The 17,835-nt window shown below is 42.5% G+C and overlaps 1 protein-coding gene across 1 annotated transcript in view; it reads right to left on the bottom strand.

Annotated features, from left to right (window-relative positions):
• URB1 (URB1 ribosome biogenesis homolog) overlaps positions 1-17,835 on the bottom strand; it is a 1,941,236-nt gene that overhangs the window by 436,100 nt on the left and 1,487,301 nt on the right. Inside the window, exon 30 of the mRNA XM_044071429.1 lies at positions 3,145-3,247. Within this exon, the coding sequence (XP_043927364.1) occupies positions 3,145-3,247 (103 nt within the window). The remainder of the gene's footprint in view (positions 1-3,144; positions 3,248-17,835) is intronic.

Below are 17,835 nucleotides of genomic sequence, written 5' to 3'. Positions count from 1 at the left end.
CAAGCAAAGTCTAAGATGACTGTGGTGACTGACTGCTTTGAAACAGGAAGGGAGAAGGGGATACCCCGAATTTAGTGATATCTGTAGTCTCCAGGAACTGATTTTGCTTCTGACAAACCCCAGCACAGGGATTTGAAAAAATAAAGGGTGTTGGTACAGGGAGCAAGGAGACTTTAGATACCACTGTGTCTTTCTTTAATCTTGGGTATCATAAGAATCATAGAAGCCATGAGACCCAAATTCCTGAGGTATTCCCTCACAGTGACCTAAGGCTATGTGGAAAACCCTAGAAACAGATCTAGATCTAGATCCACTTTTTCAATTTGAAGAAAAGCTCTTCGAACTGTGGTGTCTAGCTGACATTCCAGAAACACAATTCTGCGAGAAGGAATCAAGAAAAATGTTTAAATGCTTTCTTGGAATCCCAGCTTGTGTAAGAGATCGCTCATCTAAGACAGAGATTCCTGCCACTTTGAAAAAGACTCTGCAAAGATAAAAACACGTCAGCTAAATATGGAAAAATGTGGGCAGCCTGTATGATTCAATAAGTTATAACTAGAGCAAGACACATTGTAAACACTCTTGGTGCAGTAGATAGTCTAAACTGCAAGATAGACAACTGATAATGTGATCAAGAACCAGAAACTACTGAAATCTGGATGAAAAGGGATGTGGTGTTAAGCATCTTGAGGAAGAAGAGATGACAGGTTGCAAAGTTACATCATTTTGAATTTAGTCACTATGACAAACATGTTTAGGAAATAACTGAGAGGGATGAGTCAGAAAAAACAGGCCGGACCAGCCCCCCCCCTCCCCCCCCCAAAAAAAAAAAAAAAAAAAACAATCGGGAAAACCAAGCTCAGTCAACTCCAGGTCAGTGTACTGCAGTATCTTCCTAATAACTAGAAATCTTGTGCTACTAGTCTAGTACAGTGTGGTGAAATAAATGGATGACCACTTTTATAGGGAAAAATAATACAAGTATGGGCTGCAAGTACATAGGTCAACCTTTTCCAAGAGAAAGAAAGTAGTTGTAAGTAATTGACCTAGGAGTACAATAGGAAGAGAAAATGGGGGTGTGGACCAGTATTGTGTATGCTTACAGTAAAAGGCTACAGCAAAATGTCTTCAGTTTAGAGGACAGATTAAATGCAATTTTAGCATACACTAGTTTAGCTGAAACCACTTTAGCATTCCACTGACACAGGGTCGCACAGTGCAGGGCAACCAGATGTCTTAGGAAGATACTGCAGTACACTGACCTGGAGTAGACTGAGCTTAGTTTTCCCAATTGTTTTTTTTTTTTTTGGGAGGAAGCTGGCCTTTAATGGAGGTTGGCCAGGGCACAGAATAAAACTTTTGCTGAGGGGAATGCGAACACACTGCTGTAAATTCCTATGAAGCAAGATCAGAAAAGCTAAGTCAAAAGATGGTGCCTTTCTATCAGGTCTTTTAATTATTCTATTCTTTCCAGCCTTTTGTCAACTGAATGTATATATTCATCCAATGTCTTACTTATTTAAAATACATCTGAATGCATTTGATTTTTTTTCCATCTAAGATACTGGAAGGCTTCACCTGAAACAAGACTGAACCCTGAACTGTTTTTTGCTGAACAGCTGCAAAGTTCTTCCCCACCAGAGTTTTTTCTTCTACTTTTCTGATTTCTCTTGCTGAACAGCTGCAAAGTTCTTCCCCACCAGAGTTTTTTCTTCTACTTTTCTGATTTCTCTTACTTTCAATAAATTTCTTCTTTGCTGATATCCAAGCAGTGTAGTGAACTAACCAGTAACTGATTTTTTTTACATCACTTTTATTTCTCACACTGGAAGAGCTCCAATCAACCTGCTATTCAAACAGCAGCTATCTTCATCCACATACTCCCTTTCATAGCCCTCCTTTACTGCTCCAAGAAGCCATATATTCTGGTCTCTTCTTTCTGTGTGGCTGACTGTCCATCCCTACCCACTTCCCTCATGCACTTCTTGTAGTACTGGCTTCTATAGGGTCAGCTCTGACTCAATCTTCCTTTTGTCATTTGTCACTGAAATCTATACCTGTCCCTCCAACTTTACCTCCTTATGCTCATCTTCTTTTTAATGGCTGCATCTCCCAATTTCTACCTTTACCTTACTATCTGCCTTACCACTTGGTTGTAATTTTCTAACAACCGCTTCCCATGTCCTCTTTCCCTGCCCTTCTTCCTTTATATTTCAACATAACATTGTGTATACTAGTCTCCTGTTGCTTTCTCCTCTACAGTCCATCTTTCTGCCCTTTCTCATCTGACTGTTCATTCCCACTACCATCTCTAGTTCCCATTGTCTTCCCCTTAAAGCTCACCCATTGTGTTGTAAATCCCAAGCATCTGCAATTACATTGCTCCCACAGCCAAAATGCCATTTCCATGTTGAATAGGCACATCACTTATCACACTCCCATGCTTCATGTTCTGTTTATCTCATCCTTTTCATAACATCCCATTCTTGCATTTTTCATTTTTATTTATATATAAATATACATTTTAAGCATCTAGCCAACCCATTCTACCTCAAATGTTATTCCAAATCTGCTATTCAAACAGTAGCCAAGCGACAAATGAATGCTCTGCTCATACATCCCTAGTTTCTTTATATATATATATATATATATATATATACATACATATATATATATATATATATATATATTTCCATAAACTAACTTTGAGAATTTCAATTCAAAATAAAAGGAAATTCATTCTGTCACTATCCTACCAGTCAGTTTCACCACAGACATAGCCTCCACATAACGGGTACATGGACAGATACAGCCTTTCTCCAAAAACACTTAAGAGTTATATTTCAATCTGTTTAATGTATTGTGACAGTCTATTAGGTGGCAGCAAAAATGTCTACGATAGGTCATAGGCAGTATACTAAATAGCAATTCAAAATGCATCCATATATTTTAACATATAACTTATGAGTGATAATACAATATCCACAACAAAATATTCTAAGTACATAAACATAGTAACTGTGGTACAAATTCAACTTGGTTTGCCTCTAGCTTCATTATTTGACTTGTATTACTGTTTCAAACTAACAAAATGCTGCTTGTTTTACTACTTAATTATATGGCAGTGAAATGTATAGGACTTACCTGGCTTTAACAGTGCACTAAAGAGTGGGAGTAGGAAACATGGATCATAGAGGTTGTGAAGATCCTTGATATTTTTGTCTGTAAACAATGGTTCTTTTCCTTCCTGAAGGGAAAAAAAACATAACTGTAGTCAACATGAAAAAAAAAACATTTCTATAAGATACAGCAGTACTATATGCAATCACTCCACAGCACATTAAATATGCTTTCGTATTTTACAAATGCAGTTCTCTAGGTCACAATATTATTTTCTATCAGTTTCTGAAGTAGTATCTGCTTACTTTAGTGAATCATGCATTATTCACAAGTCTCTAAAAGCAGCTAAAACCACTAGTTCCTAAGCTTTGACAATGTGCTGCAATGAGAAAACAGTTTGTTAATACCCTCTAAATTTCACAGCATGTCCATATATTTCATTAACCTACAACAAAATAAACTACAATGAGTATGAGAAACAATTCTCTTCATGGGCAGCTTCTACTTTTAAAGCTATACTCTGCATATATGAATGAGGAACATGGGAGTGGGATGGCAAAACTGACCTATAAAGGGTAAAAAAACAAATTGGTGGTTCACAGCCTATTCAAATTAGGTGAGATATTTTGGTAAAATGGTGACTCTTGCCTAATTTTGGGTAAGTGCTTACAATACACATGTTGCGACTGTGAATAACAAAATTCAGCAGCTGATCAGTTCCATGCTGAGCCAGAATGAGTTTCTCATGTCCTACTCCTCACAGCCCTAACAAATTCATCTGCTCTCTATCACAGAGATACATGACTGTCCTGTACAGATAAATAGAGGTCATCTGCTCATACAAATCATAGCTAGCTACCAGTCCCCAAATCAGACTTTAGATGCCCAAACTGCCTATCTAGACCTCATAGAATCCATCAAGATTGAACACTTTACCCTGATCCTGGATGACTTTAACTACCCAAACATAGACTGGAAGAACTACTCTTGCCAGAACACAAATGCCCACAGATTCCAGGATTTTGTCAATGCAAATGCTTTGGAACAGCTAGTCCACACCCCCCACAAGAGGTGATATCATCTTGGACTTGGTATTAACCAACATGAGTAACCACTGCAGCATCCTTGTAGTATCATCCTCCCTTGTAAGATCTGAACATAAAGCAGTCACGTTCTAAGTCACCATCTTCCCCAACCCCCCTCTAGCTAGGGTCAAACAAAAAAACTTCTCCAAAGCTGATTACAGCCTTCTGGGGGATGGTATAAACAGCTTCACAGCCCCTCCCCCTCTAGGAAATGGCACCAATATCCAAAACTACACCAAATTACTACACAGATATTTATAGATGCATGGAATCAGAATACCTAACAGGACTAAATCATCCTAAGCAAGGAAGAGTAAACCTGTCTGGTGGACATCTGCAATAAATAAACACTATAACAAAAGAAAAAAATTGCTGCCCAGGACCAAGAAGGAGCAGGTGCCCAACTGGAAGCAATCTCTCCTTAGCTTAAACAAGCAAATAAGAGCCCTAGTGAAATCCTCCAAAGCAAACTTTGAGTCCAAATTGGCCAGATCTGCTAGAGACAATAATAAGGTCTTCTTCACATACATCCATAATCTCAAAGGTAGCATCCAGATCTGTTCAGAACTGGTGGTCATGGACATCACATATACAAATGCCGTAGATAAAGCAAACTTGCTGGCTGACAGATTCAGCAAACATTTCATTCCTCTGTCCCCCCATCAGTAAATCAGGACATTCCCGGTACCTGCCCCCTTCCCCTTATATCTAGAGATCAGGTCATCACTGGTCTCTCAAAGGCATAAAATACAGCCTCCATAGGACCCGATAACATCCCAGGCTGCATCCTACCTGAGCTCAGGCAGGAACTTGCAGCACCATTAGGTGCCCTATTCAACCAAAGCCTGAGTACCAGCTTTGTGCCAGTTGAGTGGAGGACAGCCACTGACATCCCTTTACACCAAGGTGGAGTGTCCACTGATCCGGGAAATTATAGAATCATCAGCCTAACTAGCCTGATCTGCAAGGCCATGGAACGGATTATCATGGAGCTCATTAACAAGGACCTTTGCAACCTCCAAACACTCGATCCCACACAGTTTGGCCTCGTCAAGGGGAGGTCATGTCTGTTAAATTTGGTCGACTTTTTTGAGACAGTCACCAAAGCCCAGGCCAAGGAGAAGGCAGTGCACACCGCCTACCTTGACCTGGCCAAAGCCTTAGATACTTTTACCCATTCGGGCATAATAGATAAACTCTCTCAACTAGGCATCAAGCCATATGTTACCAGATGGATAGCTAACTGGCTCACTGATAGAACCCACCTAGTCAAAGTAGAGGAAGCCACCTCAAGCAGTAGACTCGTATCAAGTGGCATACTCCAGGGTTTGGTCTTGGGGCCTCTGTTATTTGGGATATACCTTTCTGAGGTGCAGCCCAAAACCAATGTGCTATGGCTGACCAAGTTTGCAGATGACTGCAAGCAGGGCACGGACATCAAATACCCCTAGTGATGTGGACATCCTCCAAGAGGGTCTCAACCAAACAAATGACTGGTGCCAGAAACATGGCCTCAAGCTGAATACAAAAAAATGCATCATCACCCCCTTTGGGGAGAGTGACGTCCCCACAAATTATCACATTAATAACAATGTCCTAAGCACGCAGTCAGTTGTGAGGAATTTGGGGACCCAGATTGATAGCAACCTGACTTTTGACCACCAGGTTGCTTCCATTGTACGGAAAGATTTCTACATGGCCCACCTCATAAGTAATGGTATCTCATCCAGGGACAAGGAGGTCATAACATCCCTGTATTCTTCCCTTATAAGGCTCATTTATTGAGTACAACGTCCCATTCAGCATGTACCTCGCAAAGCACATGCAGCAGCTGGAAGGACCACAGAGTTTGCTCACCAGGAGAATCCAGGGCCTCAAAAATCTACCATACACAGATAGGCTAAAAGCCCAATCCCTCTACTCTGTTTCATACAGACTCCTCAGAGGTGACCTCTATGTGGCATACAAGGTAATCTTGGACCCTGCCTTGATGGGACTGCTGCATATCCGCAAGTCAAGCTCCACTCGAGTAACCCGCACATGCGGCTTCAACCTGGTCTGTGACATCAGTAGGACTTGTTGGCGGGTCAAATTTCTATCCCAGAGACTCCCCCATCTGTGGAACAGATTTCCTTCTCCATGTCAAGCAGAGTACCTCTTTATCCCTTTTTAAGTGCAACCTGGACAACTGGATGGGAAACAGAAATTACATCCCTGGGATTCCACCCATGTCCCTGCTGGACAGGGGCATCAGGTGCTGATTTGTCTATACATGGGCTAAACTCTTGGCTAAGCTTATAAGGGCCTCAGGGCCAATAGCCTAGTAACTTTCTATGATCCTATGCTGATACTGCTGTATCAATATTAATGTTCACCAACATGTCTGCATGGTATGCCTGCTGCATGAGCTAAGTATTTCATGTGTGCTACAATGGGCAGTACCCCTAGATTTTTACATGTCATAAAGCTACAATGTATCAATTAGGATGGGTCTGCAAATGGTTGACAGTTCAGCCTTTTTTTTCCCCAAATCAGCCAGGGTTAGTTGTAGCTGAATAAAGCTTGTTTAATCATGTATTGTAGGAGAATCCCCTTGGGATTCTGTGTAATGCAGTTTGTGTGAGGAGATTTCATTATCCAAAAACAACTGACTAAGGAAGAAGAATATGACAAAAAAAGTGAAGTCATCTTTGGATGTCAGATGAGCTTAAACTAAATAAGGAGAAAAAATACGGTGAAGTGACTTGGAGTGATGGATGGTCTTCTCCAGGGAAAGGAGCAAAAGAACTAAAAGCCATGGTTGGAAACATTGGAGAAGTATGACGACATGGTGCTTAACATTCAATAAATGTTTAACAACTATTCATTCTTTAGGAGACTGAACTGGAATAGCAATCATTACTAAAATGTAGGTTTTCAAGCTCAAGGAGCATGACATGTGACCTCTGAATACAGGAAAACAAAGCTGGGAGGATGTAGGTTGCATGGCATAGACACCATATAGGGTACTGCAGTAAACAAGAAGAAACAGATGTTAAGTAGGGTAAGCGGTATGCTATTACTTAAAAAAAAAAAAAAAAGAAAGTAAAGCAGTGAGACGGGACTTCTTGATTCCAGCTGACTCCAGAGTTAAGAAGTGTCCACTGCTGAAGCAATACTGAGCTAGCTCTTCACCTAGAGGTTAAGGAGCCAACGAGGAAGCAAGGCTCCTGGACCAGTTACAAACAATAAAAAAGGATATATTGGAGATAAGAGTGGATGATAACCCAGGGGAGACAGAAAGAAGTTATGTACTCACCATAACGTTCCATCTGTGTTGTCGATTTTCGTTCACTCTTGACAGTTGGGATTTGGTTCCAATCCTCAGAACTGGCTCGGCCGTTATACAGCTCACGTCAGCCAAAAAGCGTCAAGCAATGTCCCTACCCATAATGCCCCTTGTGTATATTACCTCAGATCGAGTTTGCAATCACAGCAAGATGAAGTAAGTATAATATATGAGAGGAAGCCATGTCCAAGGTAAATACCCTAGTGTAAGCCCAGGACAAGGGTATGAGCCTCCAGAAAATCTAACGGAGGGGGAAGGAGGGTGGGATGTCAAAATGAATGAAGATCAAAAACACAGATGGAATGTTATGGTGAGTACATAACTTCTTTATCTAATGTTGTCAATCTTCGTTTATTCTTGACAGTTGGGACAGAGTCCCCATCTGCCTATACCCTGGGTGGCCTTATTGAAGGATACTCCTGAGAACCACAAAGCCAAAGGATGCTCTTCCCCTGGAGACCATATCCAATTTGTAACAAGTAATGAAGGTATGAGACATTGCCTAAGTTGTGGCCATGCATATTTCATCCAGAGAGGCCTTGGAATGAAAAACAGCTGAAGTGGCAATAGATCTGGTTGAGTGAGCACTTACAAGTGCAGGTATTTTACGATTGTTCTGTTCATAAAGGAAAATAACACAATCTCTTAGCCATTCTGATAGGGTCACCTTAGAAACAGGTTTACATACCCTTGGTCCTGAAAAGGAGAGAAACAGCTGGTCTGAAGTTCTATAAACCTTAGTCCTGTCAAGATAAAATCTCAGCTGTCTGTGGACATCTAACAGATGTAGACAATACTCACCTTTGTTTGAGAAATCTGGGAAGAAAACTGGTAAGTGAATGGACTGCTTAATGTTTGACTCGGAGAACACCTTAGGAAGGAATGAAGGGTTAGGCCACAAGGACACCCTGTCTTTATGGAAGATTATGTAAGATGGTATCGCACAAAGTGCCTGCATTTCTGAAATCCTTCTGGCAGAAGTAATGGCCACTAGAAAGAGAGTTTTCCAGGAAAGAAACTTGAGATGACAAGTAGCAGCTAGCTCAAAGGGAGGTAGCACTAAATATTGCAAAATGAATGTGAGATCCTATGGGGGTAAGGGATCCTTGAATGGAGGTTTGATACGTAGAATTCCCTTAAGAAACACTTTGCATTAGTGATGGGAAATTAGGGATTGGCTATCACAACCATTGTGAAAATTAGAAATGACTGCTAAGGTAAAGGTAACTTTAATGGTTGATGCAGCCACTCCTTGGTTGAACATGTTTGCCGGAAAATCTAAATTTTTTTTCATCTGGGGCTGAGAAAGGATCCAAATTATTCTTACAAGCCCAAAGAGAAAATCTTTTCCATTCACTAGAATACAATTTGCTGGTGGATGGTCTATGAAAACCAGAAGAATTTTTCGGACAGGGGAAGTGATATTAGATTGCCTGGCAACTAATAGAATTGGAGGAACCAAGCCGTGAGTTTGAGGGAGTGAAGGTCCGGGTGTGACAAAAGATCCGGAACTTGGTCCAGAATCCAAGGCTGATGAACCAAGTGAGGCCATAGGAAGGGAAACCAAACTTGCCTGGGCCAAAACGGGGCAATGAAGAATACTCTGGATCACAACCTCTGGGCTTTCTTCAGAAAAGGGAGAATGGGGAAAATACATAAAGGAGACCCTGGGTCCAATCAAGGAGAAGAGTGTCTCTTAGTGACTCTTCCTGTGGAGGGAGAACGGCAAAGTATGTGCTGCACTTGTTGTTTACTGGGGAGGCAAATAGGTCACAGCAAGGCTCAAAATATTTGTTTTGCCACTTTGGAATTTAGAGCCCACTCGTGCAGCAGTAGGATACGTCTGCTCACCTTGTCCGCTATCACGGTGGAACTCCCCAGGATGTGTACTGCCATAAGAAAGCAGATGGATTATACCAACAATTGCCAAACTCTGAGAACTTCCTGGCCGAGGGGGTACGATTTGGTTCGCCTTTGTTTGTTGATGTACCAGACTACCAACATATTGTCTGACTGGACTGCAATTGTTTTCGGAGGAAGAACATTCTGAAAGACTTGCAATGCTAGAAGCACTGCTCTCATCTCCAGGACATTAATGTGCAAGTAGGCCTCTTGAGGAGACCAAGTGCCTTGGACCGTCTTTCCCAGATAATGCCCCCCACCCCATCTGGGAGGCATCCATGGTCACTGTGGCCTTGGGTTGAAGGGGAACAAAGGGCCGTCCCATAAGGATTTCTTCTGATTCCATCCACCAAGACAGATCTTTCTTGCAAGTTTCCGTTATAAAGATCGAATTACTTAATGAGTAAGGATGGACTATTGCAAGGCAAGAAGCCATTGAAGTATTCTCATGTCAAACAATGCCATGGGAACTAAGGTGATAGATGCTAACATGGAACCCAGGGTTTGAAGAACAAGAAACGCAGACACTTTTTGTTTCAGTAAAATGGATTGGACTTGGCATCTTATCTTTTGCAGTCTGTGAAAGGGTAAACAGGCTATACAAGAGACTGTCTTGAGTCATGCTTCGAAGTACTCCAAGTCTTGACTGGGGGACAGCTGAGATTTTTCGTAATTCACTGTGATGCCCAGGGACTTGAAGAGATGTATGATGAACTCTAGGTTTTGGATCAGTAGATGCCTGGTGGGGGCGGTGAGGAGCCAGTCGTCTAGACAAACACCCGGAATCTGTGCAATCTCACTTGGGCCATGACGGCCACCATACATTTGGTGAATACCCTGGGGGTTATGGTGAGACCAAATGGCAGCGCTCTGAACTGGTAATGGCTGGCTTCCAGCCGAAAGTGGAGAAACCTTCTTGAGTGGCGCAGAGCTACAGTTATCCCAATCCACAAGGGGGGATCCACCTTGGATCCCGGAAACTACCGTCCCATCAGTCTGACAAGCCTTATCTGCAAGGCCATGGAGCGTATTATCATGGAACTTATAAACAAAGACATTGGCAACCTTCAAACACTGGACTCCACCCAGTTTGGGTTTGTGAAGGGCCGATCTTGTCTCCTGAACCTGATTGACTTCTTTGAATCAGTCTCCAGAGCCATGGACAAGGGTAAGGTGGTCCACACAGCCTATCTAGACCTTGCCAAGGCCTTTGACACCATCCCCCACTCTGGAATCATAGATAAACTTACTAAGTTGGGCATTAATCCCTATGTCACCCAATGGGTTGCTAAATGGCTTACTGATAGAACCCACACTGTAAAAGTAGCCGACTCCAAATCCAGCTCCAGACAAGTGGAGTACCTCAGGGTTCAGTCCTGGGACCGCTCTTGTTTGGCATCTACTTCTCTGAAGTACAGGTCAACACTAAGGGACTCTGGCTAACAAAGTTTGCAGATGACTGCAAACTGGGAGCCATTACTGAATCCCCAAGTGATGTGGATACTCTACAAAAGGGCCTTACAGAAACAGATGCTTGGTGCCAGAGCCATGGGCTCAAGCTCAGTGCCAAGAAATGTATTGTTATCCCCTTTGGGAAAAAACATGTATCCATGAATTACCATATAGGTGGCAGCACACTAAACACAGAAAGTGTGATAAGAGACTTAGGGACACAGGTGGACAGTGGTCTCACCTTCGATAACCACATCGCCACAACAGTCAGGAAATCCTTCTATGTGGCACACCTCATCACGAAGGGCTTTTCATCCAGAAAAAAGGAGGTCATTGTCTCACTGTACTCATCCCTCATTAGACCCATTATAGAATACAATGCCCCATTTGGTATGTACCTCTCAAGACATCTGCAACAACTGGAAAGGCCTCAGAAATACCTCACTAAAAGAATCACAGGCCTAAAGCAGATGCCCTACGCTGACCGCCTTAAAAAACTCCAGCTATACTCTGTCGCATATCGTCTACTCAGAGGCAATCTCTGCTTGACATACAAGGCCATGTCAAACCCAGAGCTGTTGGACATGCTACACTTAAAGAAATCCCAATCCCTCAGAGCTACACGCTCCAGGGATCTAAACCTTGTCATCACAATAAACAAAACATGCTGGAGGGATAGGTTCCTGACCCAGAGACTCCCCAGACTCTGGAATAGATTGCCCATACATGTCAAGTAGAGTGCCTCTTTGGACCCCTTCAAGAGAAACCTTGACGATTGGATGGGAGAAAGGAAATTCACCCTAGGGATCACGTCAGTCGCCCTGCTAGACAGGGGTCCAGGAAAGTAAATAATGTGGGAAGAAATAGCCAGGGAATTGTTATGGCTAGGCTTGTATAGGCCCTAGGGCTGATAGCCTAGTACCAACCTATAAACCTATGAACCTATGAGAGCTTGTCTATTTTTAAGTAATAATACGCATCTTGAAGGTCTATACAGCACATCCAATCATCTTTCTCTAGAAAGGAGAGAATAGACTGAACCATGACACCATTTTCTCTGCTGGACAAACTTGTTTAGAAGGCTGAGGTCTAGGATTGGCCTCCAGTCCCCTGTCTTTTTTGGCACTAAAAAGAATCCCGAGTAAAACCCAGATCCTAAATTGGTCTGGTGGGACTTCTTGGATAACTCTTTTTTGCAGCAGCCTTTGTATTTCTTTGGCAGCTTCATCCTTCTGATGGGGTGGAACATCGGGGAATTTTCTTCGAGAATGTGGGGTTATGCTGAAGGGGATACTGTAGTTTCTGGCAATGATTTTCTGCACCCAAGAATCGGATGTTATTTTTCACCAGGCTGACAGGTGCACAGAAAGTCTTCTCCCAACTGCTTCCAGATATAAGCAATCAGACCTCCTTTCCGGAGTGCAGGTAGGGCCGCTCAGAGAAGGACTCCCTGAACCCCTGGTTATCATGGGCCACCTCTGCCATGGGGTCACCGTCTTCCATCTGTGCTCCCCCTCTGACTCAAGGGGAGCCGGTGCCACATGTGTCATGGAAAGCTCCTGGGACTTCTTAAACCACATTTTCCCACTCCTCTGATTCCTGGAGAAGGATTGTTGACAGGTGGAAAAACGAATGTCCATGGCAGACAGGCTCTTACCATCCTTTTTACACCTGGCTAGTGTGTCCTTTACTTTAGGACCAAAAGAATACTCGTCAAATGAAGCGTTGACTAAGGAAGACTTGAAAGGCTCCGCAAAATCACACAAGCGCATCCAGGCATGTCACCTGATGGCAACGCCGGAACCCGCTGCTCTGGATGTCCCTTCGACTGCATGAGTGATGAGTTACATGGACAAGTTTGACACAGATTCCAGAATGGCTAGCTGCGAGGTGACCTTATCTTGTGCCTCACTGGACAAAGCCCCAGCTAGAGTTTCTGATAATTTCATTAATCACGTCTCTCTTGAGTCTAGTAAAATGTGTCAAAGTTCAAGGACCTAAGTGCAGAGGTTGATGAAGCGTAGACCCACTTTTCAAACCTGTCCATTGTTTCAGACTCCCTGTTAGGAGGATGAACAGAGGGATTCTCGTCAGCTAGTTCCTTTTTGGTGGCAGCAGCCACCACCATGGCATCTACTGCCAAACCCTTCATCCAGTACTGGTTGCCTTCTGGTGGAGATAATATTTTGTCAAGTCTCTGGGGAATGGGCTCTATGGCATCAGGAGCCTTCCAAGCCCACTGGGCGATTAGCTTGACAAGGCTGTCAGTGGGTGGGGACAACCAGGAGGTAGATGGTCGGCACCAAAAGTTTGCAAGTACATGGTTTCTGCTGAGAATAGGTATTGGGACTTCCAGTCACTCCTCTGTTTCAGAATTTCTAGGATGTCTCTGAAGGAAACGTCCTCAGGGGGTGACCATGGGGAACCCTCCCCTTCAAAATCCATGTCCTCCATGACAGATTCTTCAGGGGAATCCAGATAATTCCTCTTGCATGTCATCTTTCAGGGTAGTTCCTCAGTGGGAATCTCTGGGGGGGGGTACTCCAAAGAGGAGGGACCCTGCAATTGGGCAACTTGAACTTTTGGTGGTACTGTCCTGTCCTAGAGACTGGTGTCAACTCAGGACCAGAGGAAATGGAAATATGGCACTCCAATGTGGGTGGGGCCACCTGGGAGCTCGTGGAGCCTAAAGCCCTCTCCATAACCCAAAAGGCAGTACCCCCTGAATAGGAGTGGGAGCCCAGAACTGAGAAGGTTCACCTCGGAACAGGGGTCACATTCCACTCCAAGGTTGGAGCCAAGGAAGGACCCAAAACAGTCAAAGTTCCTGGAACTGAGACCAGCACCATAACCAAACTAGGTGCTGACCCGGCAACCACAGCATGAAAGGAAGGATCTCAGCCCTTAGACTCAAGCTGGTTCCACAGCAGGAACTGATTATGTCAAACCAACCTCTGGTGCCGAGGTGGACACACCGAACAGCACTGGGGGTATCAAAGTGCTGGTCTCCAAAACTGCAGTGGAAATCAGAGGAGGATAATAGGAGTCTCAGGAGAAAAGGTCTCCAATTCAGGTGGGATAGGGGCCTGAGAAGGGGCAGGAATACCTCTGGCCAGCAACAGCTGATCCATCAACCTTACAACATCCAACTCTCAGAGACTCCTGGAGGACTGTACTGAAAGGACCAAAGGAGACTCTGGTCTTTCAATGAATGGACTCTGTAGTTGTCCCATGTAGAGGGGTCTATGGTGGGGGAATATCTTGTCCTAGGTATTTCCAATATAGGCTTTGATGCCGAGAGGGCAGGCTGTGGCTGAACTGGTGCCGATGTGAATGTCTGTTGAGCAGTTGGCAAAGTCCATGCAGAGTCAGAACGTACAGAGGCTGGTGTTGACAAGGGTATTGACGACACCACTGAAGTTGATGGTGCCGAAGAGGCACTAGGTTGACGTTTCGGAACCTTAGTCATCGGTTCCGAAGGATGCAGAGCTGAGGATCTACATTTAGGAGCTCTAGAACCAAGGGCGAAGTCGGTACCGAACAGCTTTTCTTCTTTGGTCTTGTTTGGTGTCTGCCTTTTACAAGGGTTCGTTAAAAGGGGATTTAAGTAGACCTTTTAGTAAGAGCTTACTCCAGAGCTCTGCTAAGGTTCACTGACTGAACCCCTTATATAAGTCACAATCCAAATCCAGATGAAATGCGCATAAGCAGTAGATTCATAAAAGATGCCCATCGGAATTGGGCATCTTTCTATCACAGTCTTGGTAATGTTTGAATCCTGACGTGCCTTTAGGTGGTTTATCAGAAAAGGTCTGCTTATCAGACATGTTTAATTAGTCAAAGGGTGAAAAACAAAAATACACCCCCAATGATACAGTCGCGCACACACAAACACACACAGAGGAGCAAAAGGGAATGTAGAGAAGGAGACAAGAACTACCAACAATGATAGATAAGATTACCTGAGGTAAAAAGGGGCAATTACCAATGATGGTACTAAAGGAAAACCCAAAAAGAGTTAGAAGAAACAAGGTAGAGGAGTATACAACTATACAGACATATGTATATAAAGATATCGAGAAAAACAGAAGAGTTAAGGAGTAGCAATTTTTAAAGTTACCTCAATAAAAACAGAAATTAGAAAACACTTAGCTGAGAGAAGGCTGACACATCTTGCTGGCAGAGTGGCAAATGAGATCCGGGGTAACATACACAGGGACATTATGGGTAGGGACTTGGCTTGAGAGTTTTTGGCTGACGCGAGCTATATAATGGCTGAGCTGGTTCAGAGGATCGGAACCAATTCCCATCTGTCAAGAATAAACGAAGATTAACAACATGAAATGTCATATTTCACTGTCATTCCAGGTCATGAAATACTGCAAGATAAAGAGAAAAGGTACAAAATAACCTGGATTGACAGCATGCAGAATGAAAATGAATGAAGACAAAACTAATGGAAAAGCAGATTAGAACACACACACACAAACAGACAAACACACACACGCACGCACGCACACACACACACACACACACAAACACACACGCACACACATACACACATACACACACACAGCTAGACAGTGAAAGTAACTGTTGGATGAGTGAGAAGCAAATGAAGAGTCTGGGGCATGGAAAAAGCCACTGTTCTCCCATGCAAGGACAGAAGAGATATCCTTGATCTTCTACATCTCTGCAAGTATAATAGCACAGCTAAATCAGATCCAGGGATCTAAATCTTCACTAGCAGATAAACAGAATGCGATGTAAAGACAGATTCATTACAAATCATCTTCCTCATCTCCTGAATAAGCTGCCCTATAGGTTAATCAGTATGACGCATTACCATCCTTTAAACCAAACAAAGATGGCTGCATAAGAACCCTCAAATTTACCTAGAGACTAATTGATCAAGGTGGATACTGGCAAGGCATTGAAGGTCATAAGACTACATTGCCTTGGAACTCTTATGAATAATGTGAAGTTATGTACAAAGGATTAAAGATGCCAAAGAAAGGGAAAGGGTTTCCAACATTAAAAAGGGAATGATGATTTCCTCACATATTCACATCAAGAGAAGGAAAAATAATACTGAGAGGGCCACCTTCAAATGATGATGCAAAACTCTGTAACATCAAGTAGTAAGTGGATCAGATGGACACATGCTTTTTCTCAGCATTTGTAATGGAGAGTATGGGGACTGTAACACCTGTACACAATAGTACAGAATGTACAATGAGGAATACACAAAGAATAAAAAAAAAAAAAAATGAAGTTGTTGCGGGAGCAGCAGAAACTGAGAACTGACAAGGCAGCTAGCATTAGAATCCCAGAAGAGGTGGTATGACCTATTACCATCCCAATATAAATCTTGTTCTTTAAAGACAGATGGATCCCTTAAGAATCTCATTCTCTCCATCTTTCTTCATTCTATAACCATAATATGAACACCACCTCTCATACTAAGACATCAATCAATTTCATCTCACTGTCTCTAATCATGTAATCTCTCATATCTCTTTAAATACCTTATTAGAATTGTCTCAGTCCTCATATATCACATACATATGCAAGAAATAATATGACACTTGAGTTTTTTCCTCACACATTTCCTCCAACTCATGTTATTGGTTTTCACTGCATTCTACCATGAAACATATATTCTATATTTTTCTCATTAGAACTTTTTTTTCACTTTTATTTTTTGTAACGTAACATGGTACTTTGTGATTTACAATATTTGTACTTGACTTTTGAAAGACTGTGATTGTGGAGATTTTCTCCCAAACCCTCCACTGAAAATGGTCACTTTCTGGCCCAACTGGACTTTCCAGGTAAAGAAATGTCAAAATAAATAAAATAAGAATACATAATGCATCCACCAAGCCAAAAACTGGTTTAAGGAAGAATTTAATGCATTTCTCTCTCTCTGTTCAGCTTGATAAGAACTGAGAAAACCAAAGAAATAGGTCCTGAAGGATTTGTTGGCAATAATGCGTTTTAATTTGACTGAATAGGATCCCTATTGGCATAGATTCATTAGCACTGTTTTGTCAGACTCAGTAGCAAGACTGTGTTTGAGGTTGAGCTGCACCACAAATTCTGTGTCCATACTACCTGTGTATGTAAACTTCAGCTAGTGTGTTTCACTTTGTGACATACAGTGGGGGTGGCAAGAAACTGAGATTACAATGAGCACCAAGTGTTCCACAAACTGACTGCCAAAATATGTTACACAGGTATGTGCTGTGACATTTTCCTGATGTATTCATACCAGATATTGTGTTGTGTACAATGCAAAACACTGCAACAGTTCTGCAATGCAAGATGAATCTCTATCTCTCTCTCTCTGTTTTACAATAAAACAAGCATCACTGTACATTTACTTTTTATTTGGAGATGAATGCTTAAACCTAAGCATCCACATTGGTAAAGGATCCATGTGTTAGAATCAAAGGAAACATAGACTCTTAGAAACTTGATTAGCTTTTATGAACAGATAGCCATGGCCTTGGATTTGGGCCTATACCCGGGAGTTATTTTTCTGGATCTTGTGAAAGCTTTTGACAGTTTACCTCACAAGGTTATTATTAAATGTTTACAGGAACATAAAGTTGATATATACATCATTGGTGGATTGGTAAAGTACAGCTGTGTACACTTACCATAAATGTAGATGTTCAAGTGTATTCACTGTTGCAGTCATTACATTTGGGTTATCTGTTTGCAGGTAGCCCTCAGTTGGCCTGATTAACAAAGTCTTGGGTCCTGCGTCGGTTACTGTCCCATCTTCCATGACGTCAGGTAGTCAGGGGTATAAAACATGCAGCCGATGCCAGTACATCAGTTTTTCTTGCCGCAGATATCAGGTGCCCCCCCCAAAGGGGAGCAATTAAATATAAAAGTACAATGATATACCTCTAACAAAAAAGCAAATACACCAAAAAG

The sequence above is a fragment of the Protopterus annectens genome, chromosome 5.part0, assembly GCF_019279795.1.
Source record: "Protopterus annectens isolate FY-2018-M chromosome 5.part0, PAN1.0, whole genome shotgun sequence".
NCBI classification, from domain to species: Eukaryota; Metazoa; Chordata; order Ceratodontiformes; family Protopteridae; genus Protopterus; species Protopterus annectens.
This window is presented reverse-complemented; position numbering and strand designations above follow the sequence as displayed.